This window comes from Peromyscus eremicus, chromosome 16_21, assembly GCF_949786415.1.
Source record: "Peromyscus eremicus chromosome 16_21, PerEre_H2_v1, whole genome shotgun sequence".
In the NCBI taxonomy this organism is placed as follows: Eukaryota; Metazoa; Chordata; class Mammalia; order Rodentia; family Cricetidae; genus Peromyscus; species Peromyscus eremicus.
This window is the reverse complement of record NC_081432.1, coordinates 36,241,018-36,257,006: the sequence shown is the minus strand read 5'-3', so window position 1 is coordinate 36,257,006 and position 15,989 is coordinate 36,241,018. Positions and strand designations below refer to the sequence as shown.

General features: G+C 45.1%; 1 protein-coding gene across 1 annotated transcript in view; it reads left to right on the top strand.

Annotated features, from left to right (window-relative positions):
- The window catches only part of Vwa3b (von Willebrand factor A domain containing 3B), a 180,197-nt gene that overhangs the window by 137,908 nt on the left and 26,300 nt on the right, over nucleotides 1-15,989 (top strand). The window contains 2 exon segments of the mRNA XM_059281386.1: nucleotides 5,675-5,725; nucleotides 6,949-7,150. Coding sequence (XP_059137369.1) covers nucleotides 5,675-5,725; nucleotides 6,949-7,150 — 253 coding nt within the window.

The following is a 15,989-nucleotide window of genomic DNA, read 5'->3' as shown; positions in this document are numbered from 1 at the left end:
CCCCACCTCCACCCCACCCCGAAAGAAAATAATCAGGAAAGCAAACTGTCTGACCTGAACCTGGGCAGATTTTGCTTTCTTGTCACATTCTCCAAATACAAAACCAGTGTGCACACAGAATTTACACGATCTTGGGTATTATGAAAACTCCACAAGTGATTTTCAGTATGTGGGAGGGTATGCCTTGATTACATGCAAATGCAATAATAGCTTTTGACATACAGGAACTGAGTGTCCATGACCCTGATAAATCTGTAGCCATTAAAGGGGCTACCAGTACCCCATGAACACTGAGGGGTAACTCTATAAACATAGATTATGGTTTACATGTTTTTGTATCAAGATGATGATTATGTTGACTACAGAGAGAATTCTACACTCAGTTCAAAAGGTGGAGCCTTTCTTCCGGGACAGGTGGCCTGGTTGTCACCCTTGCCCATGACCTACACACCTGCCTAGAACTAGACCTTAGTATACACACTTAAGGGACCTCTGAAGGTGCCCAGCCTCTTTGGGAAGCTTACTCCAGATTCTGGAAGCTCCGCAGTTGGGTTTTAGTTACCGACATGTGAGATGTGAGAAGGATAAGTAATAAAGCATATAGAGGTTAGTGATGTGGTCAGGCCCCTGCTGACCCAGCCATCATAACTCAGGGTGGAGTGGGCCTAATGTGTACTCAGAGCCCAACTCCTGCCCACAGGGAGCCACAGCTAATCCACAGAAAGGTCTTTTCCCACCCCTGCATGGCTCTCCAATCTTCTTCACATCAGTCTCCTTCCCCGCCCTCCTGTAAGGACTGGACACCCCCTCATGTGAGTCCTGTCAGTGGTCTTTATAGGTCGTCAGCACAGGTGAGATCCCTCATCCAAAATGAAAGGGTCAGGAGAATTTCAGGTTTTCTTCTGTATCTGTATTTATGAATATGCATAAAATTGGATACCCTTGGAACTGGGCTCAAGTCCAAACATTTTCCCCCCACTATTTGAAATAATTCCATGCCAGAAACAAAGCTGTATGGCGTGGGTGAGATTTCCTACTTGTCACATTGGCACTCAGAAAAGTTGGGATTTAGGGTGTTTGGGGATTAGGGATGCTCCCCTTGTTTTCCTGCATCTTTCTGTCCTCCAACTTTATCTTGGTAGCAAGAGGACCTATCCTGAGCTTCCTCTTCTCCCTAGGTCTGGTGCTTACAAGAAGCCCTCCCTTTAAGGGACTGTTATTCTGCTGTCCCTCAACTGGTCCTTTTTCCTAATGGCCTCCTCAGAGAGGACTCTCCACCTCTCCTCTAGTCACTCCCCTATTGTGCTCTTTGTCATACTCTCCGCTACTGCCCTGTGGTACTGTAGCTCCTTGACATTCTGGTCCACTAGTGTACGCCTGGGCCAGCCTTGTTTCCCCTTCCATCTAGTTCTACCAGAGGCCTGTGCACTTGAGTATTTGAAATTCGTTCAACTTTAATGCATTTCCAGTTTGGTTATTAAAATGTTCAAATTTGATTTGGGTATTCAAATGTAATAAAATTCCATTCAAATTCTAATGTAGTTTGTTTGAATAATTCAGATATTTGAGTGCTGTAATCATTTGGTCTGTAAACATCTGGTACAGAGCCACAGGCTAAAGCTTGGAGGTCAGGCAGGGCTTGCATGTTTTGTCCTTAGCCCCAACCAGTGCTTACTTTTAGGCAAGTGTGTAACATTCGTGAGAGCAGGTGACTTATTTGCAGAACCCCCACCACAGGGCTGTTGGGAGGATTGTACAGATCACACGTAAGAAGCATTCCACGTAGATCTGCCTTCCATCCCGAATCTGTTCATCCTAAAATATCATGACTATGTGCAGCACAGTAGTCCCTTGGCCGACATTTTCCGAGGGTTTCAGAAAGGAAGGAGACCCTATTCCCAGGCAGAACAACACTCCGAGAAAAAAGCCAAAGCACAGAGTAAGTGATTTGTCCCTGCAAGTAACTCTAAGAAACTCTTTGCTAATGGTAGAAAAATATTGTTGCTACACCTTGAACAAAAACTCCTAAAAGTTCCAAACCTCAGATGCACCAGACTCCAAAATTTTTGAGTGCCCATAATGATGCCACATATGGTAAATTCCATTCCTGATCTCATGTGGAAGACCACAGTTAAAATGTTGGTGCATGCACTAATAATTGTGCATAAATTTATTTCTGGGCTGTGTGTATAAGGCAGATAGGAAAGCTAAATAAATTTTGTATTTGGACTTGGGTCTCAGCCTTATTATGTACATACAAATATTCAAGATATAAAATCCCAAACATTTATGGATAAGAGATATTCAACAGAGCTGGGCAGTGGTAGTGCATGCCTTTAATCTGAGCACTCGGGAGGCAGAGACAGGCAGATCTCTGTAAGTTTGAGACCAGCCTGTTTGAGAACAGAGTGAGTTCCAGGACAGTCTCCAAAGCTACACAGAGAAACTCTGTCTCTACAAACCAAAGAGAGAGAGAGAGAGAGAGAGAGAGAGAGAGAGAGAGAGAGAGAGAGAGTAAACTTGTACTTTCAGTAATAATAATTTTTACATTAATGATATTAGCTTTAGTACGGCTGATGTTTAATATTTAAGTTTATTCATTTAATTAATACTGGGTTTATTGCTTTGGTGTATATGTTAAATTATTTAATAGTAGTATTAATAGTAACAATATTATACAGAACAAAAACTTCCTGAGCCTTTTAATTCAATAGTTCAATAGTGCTAAAGAATTTTATTTGTAGAAATGTCATTCCCATTTTTTTTATTTTATCACGTGCAACTTTCTCATCATGTGCAAATGATGAGTAATGGACAAATATACTGTCCCACATCCACTATCACATCTCTGTGATGTTTTTCTCCAAAGTAAGCCAATGTCACTTTGAAAATAAATGGTATTATACATCCATAAGTCCATTCAAGCTAGGGATGACCAAGCAAACGGAAGTTCACAGGATGATATAAAGGAGCTATTTCAGACACAGTGTCCATGGATGGATGTCCTTCTGTTCCAGTATTTCAAGAGTCTGGGCTTTGTGTTTCTGAACAAAAGCTTGAATGGTTCTAGGGCTGCTCGGATTCAGAAGCAGTGGTTTGTTGTTGTTGTTGTTGTTTTTTTAATAGCTTATCTTGATTGCCAAAGTCAAGACCACACACAGTTCTGAAATCCACAGGAGAAGTCTCAGTTCTAGTCTGGCGCTGTGGCCATGCTTAAACGACTCTGTTTAAGGTCTTCTCTTTCTTGCTGGTCAATAGTTACACGTTGCTTTGTAGACAAGTCATTTCTTGCTACAGCTAGAGCCACAGCAACCCAGTGGATGCACAGGAGCAGCCGGGACTAAGGGGCTGGACCAACTGCAGAAAGGCCCTCACATTCAGTGCCCTCCAGGTGCCTCAGGGGAAAGGTCGTCATATACTCTTGGTGGCTTTGTCATAATCACCCCACCAATTCAATAAAGCATTGATATTTTACAAAATGTGGACAAGAGGGGACACAGATGTGATGAATATGTGCCTCTGGGAAATATTTTCTGAAGTACTGAGTTCTAATTCCATCCATGCTAGCTAATTGGACCCACTGGACCCACAGTACTAGTGGTCTCTCTGTGCTTCCGGGCTCACCCTTTTGATCCATCCAGAGGGGAGGAATACCTCAACAGGTACTCCTGGTACTTTACATATATTTCTTCTTCGTCCTCTCAAAGCCGGGGATGGGTGCTGTTAGCCTTGTTTTACCCCTGAGAAAGCAGAGCTTCAAAGGATTCTGTCCAACAGGATCACATAGCAGCCGGGTGGGGCAGGGTGCTGAGCCTGACCACAGATCTGAGTTGCGCCGAAGCCCTTTCCCGCCCTCCCAGCTTCTGCGCTACACTGAGTCAGCTTTCAAGTTTAGATGGAAGAGAGTGTTGAATATATTTTAAGAAAAGCACAGAAAACCAAACAGTCTTAGAAGTCCCGATCACTGTTACATGAACCAAGTGACTGAAGAAACCCAGTTTCCTTATGGAACCCAAAAAGCCAAAACCTTCAAGTTAGACCAAAGCACTACCTGGCCTACTTCTCTCTTCCTGACTCTGTGTTTGAAATCCTTTCATTTCATTTTGTTTTATGAGTGTTTTGCCTGAATATGTACGCCTATGCATGCCTGGTACCTGTGTAGATAACAAGAAGGCATCAGATTCCATGGAAATAAAGTTATGGATGGTTGTGAGCCACCATGTGGATGCTGGGAACTGAACCCAGGTCCTCTGTAGGAGCAACAAGTGCTCTTAATGGCCGGGCTGTCTCTCCAGCCCCCACTCTTTCTGACTTTTTGCCGTCACTTAGAGTCCTTGCCAATGTTAGACACAGTCCATATGCTGTGCACAGACCAGCTCCCAGAGTTGTCCTAACTGCACCAGGAGGGGATTCTCTTGTCATTCTGAGTTGACGGAAAAGTCGACTGTGTCCTAGCCCAAAGTCTCACAGGAACGGGCGACGCTGAGGGCTGGGCCCCGGTACTGTGGCCTTTCTCCCATGGAAGCCAGCCTTGTCTTGCCCTCCCAGCCCCTCCAGCCTCGTGGTGGACAAGCAGGACAGAACAGCACCTCCACCCAAAGTGTATTCTCTGCGGGCTGTGCTGATGCCAACTGGCCTCAGTCGTCAGAAGAGCACTTCCTGTGGAAGGCAATGTGCCCTACTCTACAAGCTCTGCAGCCAACGTTCTGTCCCCTGCTGTCCCCTGCTGTCCACAAAGCCCGAGGTGAGGGCGTAGTGTCACAGATTGGCCTGGATCCATTGAAAGAAGCATCATTGACTGATGTAACAAAATTGTAACGTATACGCACGTGTATACACGCAAGGAAAGGGGCCACTATTCCAACTCCCTTTCCTCTTGAGCAGGTGGCTTCTCTCTGAGGATGTGGTCAGCGAGGGGCTTCTGTCCCCCCACTGACAGCTAGCCGGGTGGATGCTTAAGGTGTTTTGCCCGGCTGCCCATCTTTGTACTGCCATCCAGACAACAAGGTGGTTAGCCGGGATGATTTGTAGCATGCATCCTAAATGTATGGCTTACGGTCTCATTAGCTCCCTTTGCTCTCAGAATCCAGGCAGAAGAGTGTCTCCAGAAGGCAAGCTAAGAGTGGTTACATTTTCCTTAGGAATCAATACGTAGCACCTGAAACTTATTTTTTAAATTTAATTTGTATTGCATTTATCGTGTGTGTGTGTGTGTGTGTGTGTGTGTGTGTGTGTGTGTGTGTATCATAACACACAATGCATATGTGGAAGACAACTTGAAGGGGTCAGTTTTTATTTTCCACCATGTGGGTCCTGGGAAGTCAAAGTTGGCAGCAAGTACCTTTTCCTCATGTACAGTCTGGCAGCCAATGAGGATCTCCTAATGCAGAGATGATGAGGACAGCAGCTTGCTTACAGCTTGTACTTGAGGGCAAAGACTTCCTTAGTGTTTGATACTGCTCCTACCCACCCACAAGACTTCCTCAGTGATGCTTAGGAGGGAGATTTGCCTATGTGATCTCTTTAAGTGGGTGACAGTGGTGTGGTCCAATAATAGTTGGCAGCTGGCTTGGGCTTCCTTTTGCAATCCTTCTCAGAGCCTAAAGTCAACTTTTTGACTTGAAACAAGTTATTGCTCCTAAATTATTGTTACTGTATTTTTTTTTTTCAACAGACGCTTAAATAAAATTGTCTGGCGAGCTCTGTCTCAAGAGGAAAAAGAGAAGTAAGTCATTCCATTCCTGTCTCCCTTTTGCAATGCCAAGGAAATTCACCTAACCCAAATCAGCTATTCGAACCGTATGTTCCAGTGGTATTTGGAGTGTGTAACACCCCCAGACACTCATCACCCTAGAAAAAGACTACTACTTACCCATAAAGCAATTATTCCCCCTTACTCTCTTCTCCAGCCGCCGATGACTCCAGTCTGCTTTATGTTTCCATGAATCTGTCTGTCTGGATATACCATGTGAAAGAAAGCACACACGTGACACTTCTGTTTCTGTCTTCTGTTACTTAATGGGAAAATCCAATATTTGCAAAGCTCATGAAAATTGTTACACATATGCACATGTACACATACACATATGCATGTACTAAGGAAGTTATGTTACACACACACACACACACACACACACACACACATCCCACTGATTATCTACTCCCACTGATGAACATTTCAGTTGTTTCTGCTTTTTTTTCGGCTGTTATGAATAACGCTGCTACGCTCACGTGAGTGGACGTTTCAGGATGAACACGCTTTTATTTCTCTGACATATATAGTGAGGAGTCGGTTTATCACAGAGTAATTCTATGCTTCAGCGTTTGAGGAGGCTCCAGGCTTGCCGTCACACCACTTCACATCCCCGCCATCTCTGTGCGAGCATTCCCATTCTCACTTTCCCGTGTCCTCACCGTTGGCTGCTGGATGGGCGTGATGGTGGTTGCCCGTAATCCTAGTGCTGGGGAGACTCATGAGTTTGCGACCAGCCTGGGCTACGTAAGGAGATTTTTGTCTCAAAGCAAAAAACAAAAACAACAACAAAAAAGCCCAAACTACTGGGTATGGTAATGTGTTACTTCACTCCAGCTGTGCATGCTGATAGACGTGTTCTTAAGCAGTTTGCCCCCATGTGAATGTAACCTAAGATGGCTGTATCACCAGCTGATGCCACTGAGGGACCTCCATCACATCGCAACATGGCTCCGAACAGTGCCAGGCGCATTTTCCAGCTGTTTCAAGGACAGTTTCTAATTATAACTAATCTTTGAAAAAACGGGAGCTGCGGGGGCTGGAGAGGTGGACTTGAAGGTGCGGATGGCTCTGGCGTCTGATGTCTGTGTCCACAGGTGATTCTCGGGAGTTTTACTGCGAAACAATACACTTTTTCGTCTTACTACGAAAAGTATCTTCTTTTCATTTTGTGGGCTCCTTTCTTTGTGTCTCAGGTTGGATGCAATCAAGCCCATACAATACTTGGAACACAAGGCAGTTTTAAACCAAGCCCTGGAACGGCTGAATTGGCCCATTTCGTTGAAAGAGCTGTCGATGCTGGAGAATGAAATCTTGGTTGGGAAAATGTACATCCAGCAAGCTATGGAGCTCCAGGAGGCCGCCAGGAAGAACTGCATGAGCAAGGCCTTGGAGGAGGTGGGTTCCACAGAGTTCTCGGTGTCCCGACCCTCCCTGCTCTGGCCATCTCTTTCTCCCACCCACCGCATACTGATTTCTAGGAGAGTTAAAGGAAACACCACTTGATTTTTAGCATCTTATTTTTAGGGTAAGCTATCTTTCAATTGAAAAACAAAACTGAATTGTAGCATTTTATCCTGAGGAGATGCCTGAACTTTGTTCCAAGCCAGACAGAGCACTCGCCTGAGATTTTGTGTGTGTGTGTGTGTGTGTGTGTGTGTGTGTGTGTGTGTGTGTGTGTATGCTACTTAATCTTTATGCTGTCTTGGATAGTTTTTCACATTTCTTTCAATGTTCATATTTTTATATATCTGAAATAAGAGTATTAAAAGCCTGCTGGGTTGTTTTTAGATAAAAGGGGCATTTATGATTTTAGTATTGAAAGCCCACAAACCAACTCATCACCCAGTTAGCGCCATTTGGAGTGGTTCCTATTGGTCTTTTCCCCCTCCTTAAATAAATCTTTTTTTTCTTTCTCTTGGCATAGTCAGGATGTCTGTAGTATTTTATAGTCTGCCTTGAACTTAGCATGATTTCATACACTCTCTGTATTTTCGCCAACTCTTCAGACTGACGTCATTGGTGGATAGAAACAGGATGTGTTTAACTCTTCACTGAGCTGTCTGTCTCGTTCTGGTTTGTCTGTCTGTTTTGTTTCTTCCTCTTCCTCTTTCATTTCCATGAAATGAAAATAAGCGGTGCACACAGTGACTTTGTGAGCATACTGTCTTAGGAGTGGCATTTGAGGACCACACGGCACAGAAACTGGTGCTATTAAGTAGCTGTGCTGGAACACAGCATGCCTCTCTGACTGCACGTAGGTCCTTGCAGCTGTGGGGTAGTCCATCCAGAACCCCAAGGACTAGACAGTTGCCAGGGGGCCATCAAAGGTCTGGAAACCGTTCTGAGACAACTTACGCACAGGGTTTCTTGGTTAGCATCAGCATCTGTGAAATGAGGCAGGGTTTGCCTGGTTTTAATTACCATAGACACTATTTTAGACTCTTGTTTTTGTTTTTAATTACTCATATTTATGTGTATCTGCATGTGGGTTTGTGCATGTGTGTGTGTGGTACCCAACATGGGTGCCGGGTACTGAACTCAGGTCCTCTGCAAAAGCAATCAACTCTCTCAACTGCTGAGCCGTCTCTCCAGCTGCTTCGCTTCCGTTGTTTTTCTTTATTTTTTCCCCTCCCCAAATAACACTTCCCCCTCAGTGTAAGAAGCTGTACCTTCTGTACAGAATACAAAAATCTTTTCAGGAAGCATTAGATGTCTATTAACGTTTTTTAAAGAAACTTCTTCAGAAGTATTCACTGCATCCTTGTAAGGCACCCTCTGGCTACCAACATTTCTCCATTGATGGGCAGGTGCCAAAGGACACCTAAGAATCCAGAGGACAAAACAAGAATTACCTACTTTTCTCTGAAAATACGTTCTTCTTCTACCTCTTCCTGCCTTCTCATCCTTCCATTTACTAACTAAAATATTTATGAGTATCTCCAAAGTGCCAAGTGTGATGGTAGACACCAGTAATGCCTAGAACACAGACTAAGTCCTACCCTCATTTGGATGGGGAGAGAGAGAATTCTTGGACCCCAACAATGGATTTTCTCATTCCAACTGTGGAGGCTCCACTGCCTAACAGTGGAATTTGATAGCTCTTTATTTATGCTTTATATTAAATTTTCAATAGGAAATGTTATGAATGGAGTGAAAAGAAGCCTCTTATGAACTAGGACAAAGTATGCTAATGAGCTTGCCTGTGACACTGACAGCCAAAGGCTCATTGTTTATAGGCTATGAATTAATTGGACTAATTGTTCTATTTCTTCATCCCCTTTCCATAAACTGAATTTCTATAATTTCTTCATTCAGAAATACTTGTTAACTCACTATGAATGGGAGTGTGCTTGCTTGGCACAGGTAATCACAGGCCTGCCTCATCTTCACCCTTCTTGAGGTCTCCCAAAGTGGTACTGTGTAATGACAAAAATAAGGATTTAGGAGAAGATAATTCAGTTTGCTTAATTCTTAAGTGCCTCCAGGGCATCCAGTGGAGACAAGACAGTAATAAAATGCTGGGGGCTCGGGAGAAAGTCTGAACTGCAGACAGATTTGGAATCATCTATGTTACCAAGATGGGGCAGGGGAGACCATAGAAGGGACCACGCCAGGCAAGTTAGAGAAACAGAGGTTCAGTTCAAAGAGCTGCAGTGTGACAGCGAAGTGGAGGAGGTTCAAAGCCCCGGCAATCAGGCAGACCCAGCTGTTATGTTTCTGTAGCCAAGCCTCTCTAAGCCTTAGAGTTTCCTTGAGTTCAAACCTGAAAAATCAAAGTACCAACCTACAAAACCCGTAAGTCCTTCAGATGGTAGGCGCTACTAAGTGTCAACAGGAAACTTATTCAGCACTACTAACCTTTATGTTTCTTCCATTATTCAAATTATTGCCGGGCGGTGGTGGCACACGCCTTTAATCCCAGCACTCAGGAGGTAGAGCCAGGCGGATCTCTGTGAGATCGAAGCCAGCCTGGTCTACAGAACAAGTTCCAGGAAAGGTGCCAAAGCTACACAGAGAAACCCTATCTCAAAAAACCAAAATAAATAGATAGATAGATAGATAGATAGATAGATAGATAGATAAATAAATAAATAAATAAAATTATTATCACTGGGCCAGGCATGGTGGCTGACGCCTTTAGTCTCAGCACCCAGGAGGCAGAGGTAGGCAGAGGCAGAGGTAGGCAGATAACTGTGAGTTCAAGGCCAACCTAGTCTACTTGGTAAGTCCCAGGCAAGCCAGGGCTGCTCACATACTGAAACTGTGGTGGTTTGAATAAGAATGGCCCCCAAAGGCCCATATATTGGAATGCTCAGTCACCTTAGTATGTGTGCCTTGTTGGAGGAAGTGGGTCACTGGGGATGGGCTTCAAGGTTTCAGAAGCCCACGCCAGGCCCAGTGTTTCTCTTTCTTTCTGCCTGTGGATCAGGATGTAGCTCTCAGCTAATGCTCCAATGCCATGCTCCCCACCATGATGGTAATGGACTCAGCCTCTAAAACTATAAGCAAGCCCCCCAATTAAATGGCTTTTTAATTAAAATGAAATTAATTTTATTAAAATTAAACTTAAAGGCCCCTAAGACATTAAGAGTAAATTTCTCTTATAAGATTTGCCTTGGTCATGGTGTCTCTTCACAGCAACAGAACAATGACTAAGACAGAAATCCTGTCTAAAACATGTGTATGTATGTATGCATGCATGCATGCATGCATGCACGTTCAGTGAGTGTTTTAAACATCATACAGAATGGCGTCTGAAAGCCATTCAACTTAGCAAGAAGCAGCTTGTTAGTGACAACATCCAGGAGAGTGTCAATGGAATTGTGGGAGCAAAAGCCTGTTTGCAATGAGCAGAAGGGTGAAGAGAAATCAAGGAAGCCAGTATAGGAAGCAGAGGCTGTAGTCCACAGATCTTCATCGGGAAGACAAGGAGAAAATGACGGCCAGAACTTGAGGCGTAGGCAGGTGTGCAGGAAGACATTTAGTTTGTATAATATGTCATGGATCCACTTCTCCCTCCTGCAGCATTGGTAACTAAGCCTTCCATTTCATTGATTTGTCTTCACACAGGGTTCCAAAGCCCGTTCTCTCTGATGGAGGGCTCCCACATGCCCAGCACAATCACCCTAAAGAAATCAACAGAGGGGTATCTTGACATCCTGTTTCCACAGGTTCTTCCATTTTTATCATGACCTGCTGCAATGGAAGATTCTGTACACTGTTACCTTAAAACAATACTTATTATTATGTATGATATTTCTGAGACTGTTTTGATTCTATTTTTATCATGCCCACTAATTTGATGGCATAGTCCACTAGTAGGCCAAGGTCCAGGGAGAGGCACTTTGGGGGAAGCAAAGCTCCAGATAGCAAAGGCCAGGTTACAGGCCCTTTAAGACCTGAAGTGAACAAAATCCATAACCCACTCAGGTCATTTTGCCCTCTTCGTACATATGTATAGTCTCATTTTAAATTCTTTTAGCAAAGGGCAGTGACTTGGAACAATGATTCTAAGTTAGAGAAGAAAAAATTTTCAACTCCTAAGACCCCCTGAATTTACTGATAATGTGTCGCAATAATGACCAAAGTTCCTTCCCATGGGCTCTATGAGAAATGTCTACGTGTATTCCGAAGTCACTCTGCTTGGTCCAACTAGAGTGCAGGGTGGAGTGTGGAGACCTAAGGCTTTTCCGTACCCTCTGCTGCGATGGTGCTGTCATTCATAGCAGCTGCCCCTCTGGTTCTTGAGCTTGGGATGGCATCGTAACTTTTCTGATGGTGAGGTAAGGAGATGAGGTCTAAACACCCTGACCAGGGAGCCTGGCCCTGCTTTTGACCCTCGGGCTCCCATCTCATCTGGATAGCTGCAGAGGAGACAGAAGCGGAGAATCACCGTTCTTACTGCTCTGCCGAGCATCCTGCTCACTCTGTGCTTGAGTGCCTAATGATTCCCCCCCTGCCCTCCCTGCGATCATAATCCACCAGTTTTATGACATCCCCAGAGACAGGTGCTTGGCTCGCTGACCATGTAATGAAAAAAGAAACCTGAAGTCTGAAATTCTCAAAACTCTCCCCAGGACCACCACCTTGTTGCCGTAACTACAGATTTCACTCTCCCTTGCTAAGCTTGCACCCCCAAAGCTGAGCTGTGAAGGGCGTCTGTATATGATCGCTGATTTTCTGTAGGCTCCATGGGAGCCTGGTCTAGGAAGTTCAGAGTACAGTTCTGAGATTTTCCTAAGAAATGCAGATTGTTCCCATAGCAAATCCCACAGAATCCACAACTAGAAAGATCCAAAGCCCTCTTTAATCCCCATAGCCTTGACCACCTGGGGTGACTCAGAGGCATGACATCTTTTTAAAGCTGTGAGAACCTGTCGTCAGCACTCCTGACAAAACATCGAGGATGTACCCACACAGCTGGCGGCATGTGTTTGCTTCTCAAAGGCATGGCAAATGAGGAGTCTGGAGTCCGTGGATTTTATGAATGATGAATTTGGTGTGCTACTTTATGAAAAAAACTTCTCAGGATAGTGTTAGGAAAATTCACAAAGGAAAGAAGTCTGAGTGAATTGGGCAAGGTGTGACTGAGAGAGAGAGACCATTTGAATCTAGGCCCTTATGCCAGGTTGTGACTTGGACACTTCGTTTAAGAGGAATGCTGGGTAGGGAGACTTAGAGGAAAACATCTTTGAACTGTAGAAAGTGAAGTCAGAATATATATATATATATATATATATATATATATATATATATATATATATATATATTGATATATAGTGAGTACTTTTGTTCCCAGATAGTATTATCTGGACCAGTTGTTATTCATGCATTACAACCCATTTTGTCTATAGTTTTCAGATTCCCTCTTAAAGAGGGCAAGAGACATCACACCTTAACCCTGCTAATGAGTCTTTCTCATGCCACAATGAAACGATCTTCCTGCTCTGCTAACATCTGGATCTGATGGGAAGCTCGTTCCCTAGTACTGTGAACGTTCTCTGATAGTGTAAGCCCTCTCATGGGAAGATGGGAGGGCACCAGTCTGGGCTATGCAGTAATGACACTGTCATCTGAGAAAGAATGACATGGGAACACCAGCCGCCACATCCCCAGGCCGCAGCGCAATGCTGAGCGAGGATCTGGAACACGTGTAGGTATGATGGCCTAAATGAGTCAAAATCTCAGACAGACAGACTGAGGGGTGGAAGGGCGGGTGAGAGAAGACAACAAGGAGGACACCCAGCCAACACTGCAATGCTCCACAGCAGCTAGCATTCCTAGCAGAGGACACTGCTCAGGAACTCCAGTCACTGGAAGAAATCAAAGGAAGGAGGACACACACACACACACACACACACACACACACACACACACACACCACAAATGCCATTGACCAAAAGAAATCCTCTGACTGGTATCTTGTTCCAGAGTAAGAAGTCAACTCTGAAGATCCCTGAGGTGGCAAAAGCAGCATCCATATTCTCACTTTACAGCTAAAGGCTTCCCTCCTCACTGGAGTGTCTCACTGGATGGATCCCAGCACTCGCCCACCTCCAGGGTGCTCTTTGTGATCAGGCATAGATGCTGCCCAAGCACCATAAACAGGTTGGGAATGGTTGTTAGCCACTTGTCCGGAGGAAGAGAACTGAGTGGGGGAAACATATCAGCGGAACCCAGGCAGGAAGCGAAGCAATCGTATTCCGTCAGTCCATGCAGAGAAGCATTAATGCAAGGGCTATATCCAAGTGAGGGTAGTCGGAGTCAGCTAACAGGAAATGCTGGGAAACCTGGAGCCCAGCAGCAGCAAGGGATGGTGGAAACTATGAAACCAAGAAGAAGAAAACCGATGCCCTGATTTTCCTCTCCTTTTTCTTTCTATTCTCAGTCAGTGCCTCCCATAGCCTGCTGTTCCAGAGCCTGTAAGAGACACAGACAGGGACCGGTCCTGGGTGAGATGTGTCTGGGTACACAGAGCAGGGCCTTCAGAGAAGAAGGACAGAGGGTGTGTATACGAGTGAGTGGGTAGAGGGAGCAGAGCTAGCCCAGAGATGCAGATGTCTTGGGAAGTTTTCCTAAAGACATGAGAAACATACATAAAACAGGAAACTGGTATTGGGCCACATGCCAGGCAGTGATACAAAAGGAGCATCGGTGACATCCACATGACAGGTCCCCGAGGGTCAGTCACTTTCAGCATTGGATATTTAAGACATTTAGGGTTTTTTCTCTCTGTGGTTTTTCACTTTAAGAAGCAGTGGCCGTCTTCATGATAGCCCTTGAAGTTGCTATGAGAAGTGGAGCTGGAGGTCTTGTCAGTGATTGTCTCCTCCAGAGCCCAGAGCTGCCCCTGGTGTCAGGGAGGGGACGGACGGCGGCCATCTTCTGCTTTAGGGCTTCATCCCTGTAACATTCCACCCCCCCCACGAGCATCATAATAGCTATTTACAAAGTGTCACTAACCAGGATGCACAAAAGACCAGACAACTCCCTCCCTGTGTGTGATCCGCTCAGAAACAGCACCCCAGGAGGGAAGTAGAAGCCGCAGGGAGGTTTGGGGGACCTTCATTTCTCATGCTGTTTCCAAAAGGTACCCCATTCCCTCAGGAGGAGCAAAGACAGCTTCTATTAGAGAAGCCATCCCCCACCTCCCTCTGGTTTTGGAAAGCTAAGTACCCACAGCTGCTGAAAGGGGTTGGGGACAAAAGTCCATCTTAAGCATGATGGCAAACTTGCTATTTGGAACAACCTTTGTGAAAAGACTTGACCTCTTCCCCAGGACTAAGGAAATCCTGCTTAGAGCTCATTTCTTTGACGCACTATCTACCTTCTGTTAAATGCACAAGTTTCCCCGAGAGAGAAATCCCACTGAGAGTAACACTCCGTGGACACCCTCAATGGACTCCCAGAGCTGGTCAGTTTATCTCTCTTCACTTACACTTTCCTCTACATTATTTTCTTCATTCTCTCTACAAAGCCTATTTTTAAAAGAGTAAAGATCTCGAATGTCTTTAGGGTTGGAGGAAGACCCTGGGAATCTGCCAGGGTGGGGGTGGGGGTGGGGGTGGGGAGTGGGGGCTCAGAGAACACGCCGCACTGGCCCTGTCCCATTCACCAAGCCTCCACATGGAGTTATATTATTCACAAAGACAGTTTGCAAATTTTCTGGTCTCATAATTGGGAACCCTAGAGAGACGGGTCAAAGCCTGCCGGCCTCTTCCATGCATTATCTTAATTACAGCAGCCACAGACCTCCTTGGCCGAAGGACAAGGCAGGGGCTGCTAAGCAAACTGGGGGTGCTGCTAGAGTGATTTTAGGGTTCTGTATGGTAGAGTTCAGTGATTCCAGGGAACAAAAACACTTGGTGATAGTTGTTTTATGTATAATTTTGAAATGGAGATTAGTAGTGGTTAAACTGTAGACATGTACCTACAACTGGTACAGAAGCATGCTATGACTGAATGGGAAAGTTAAAGGGATCAAATATCTAGTAGCTTTACTGTTTCTACCAATCTAATCCCAAGAACATGAGTTGGAAAGAAGCAATGGTGTGGTTGGAGGGTGGCATCTCTTGGGATCTTGGCATGCATCACCCGGTGACTGAATCTGGAAAAATAAATCAAGGTATTCTCTGGATTCTGAAGGCAAGGCTGAAGCCTCTTCTCCATGGTCGCTGCTCTTCAGGCTTCCTCTGTGGACCAGGTTGCCACCCTTCTTCCGGGTTTAAGCTTAGAGATCTATCAGCCAGTATTTCCTGGTCTCTCTGTTCCTTCTGATGTTCTCATCCTGTGGATTTCTTTGTAAAAGCCAATGTTGGGTTTGTATTCTGAGCACACACCTAGGTGAGGTAAGGCAAGAAGGAGATAGGCTAAGGTGTTCTTGGGAGTGGACTACACAGCATCTCTAAAGCCATTAGCACAGCTCAAAAAGCAGTGTTTGGGGGAAAAGTCAAAATTCTGGCTGGAGGAACAGCTTGTCTGACAGTCCTGACGATCTGTCTTTCTACTCTGGGAGGCCCATGTTCTGCTTGTGTGGCACCAGCGGTCATATTGGTGCATGCCCTTGAGATGTGCTTTGCCTTGACGACTCAGTTTGTCAGTCATGCTGAGGTACAGAAACACCGCTGAGGAAGCCCTGTGAGTGCCCTTTCCATAAAATTACATGCTGCGGAACAGACTAGAAAGGAACCCTTGCCAACGGCAAGAGCAGTTGGAAACCTGAACAGTAAATGGG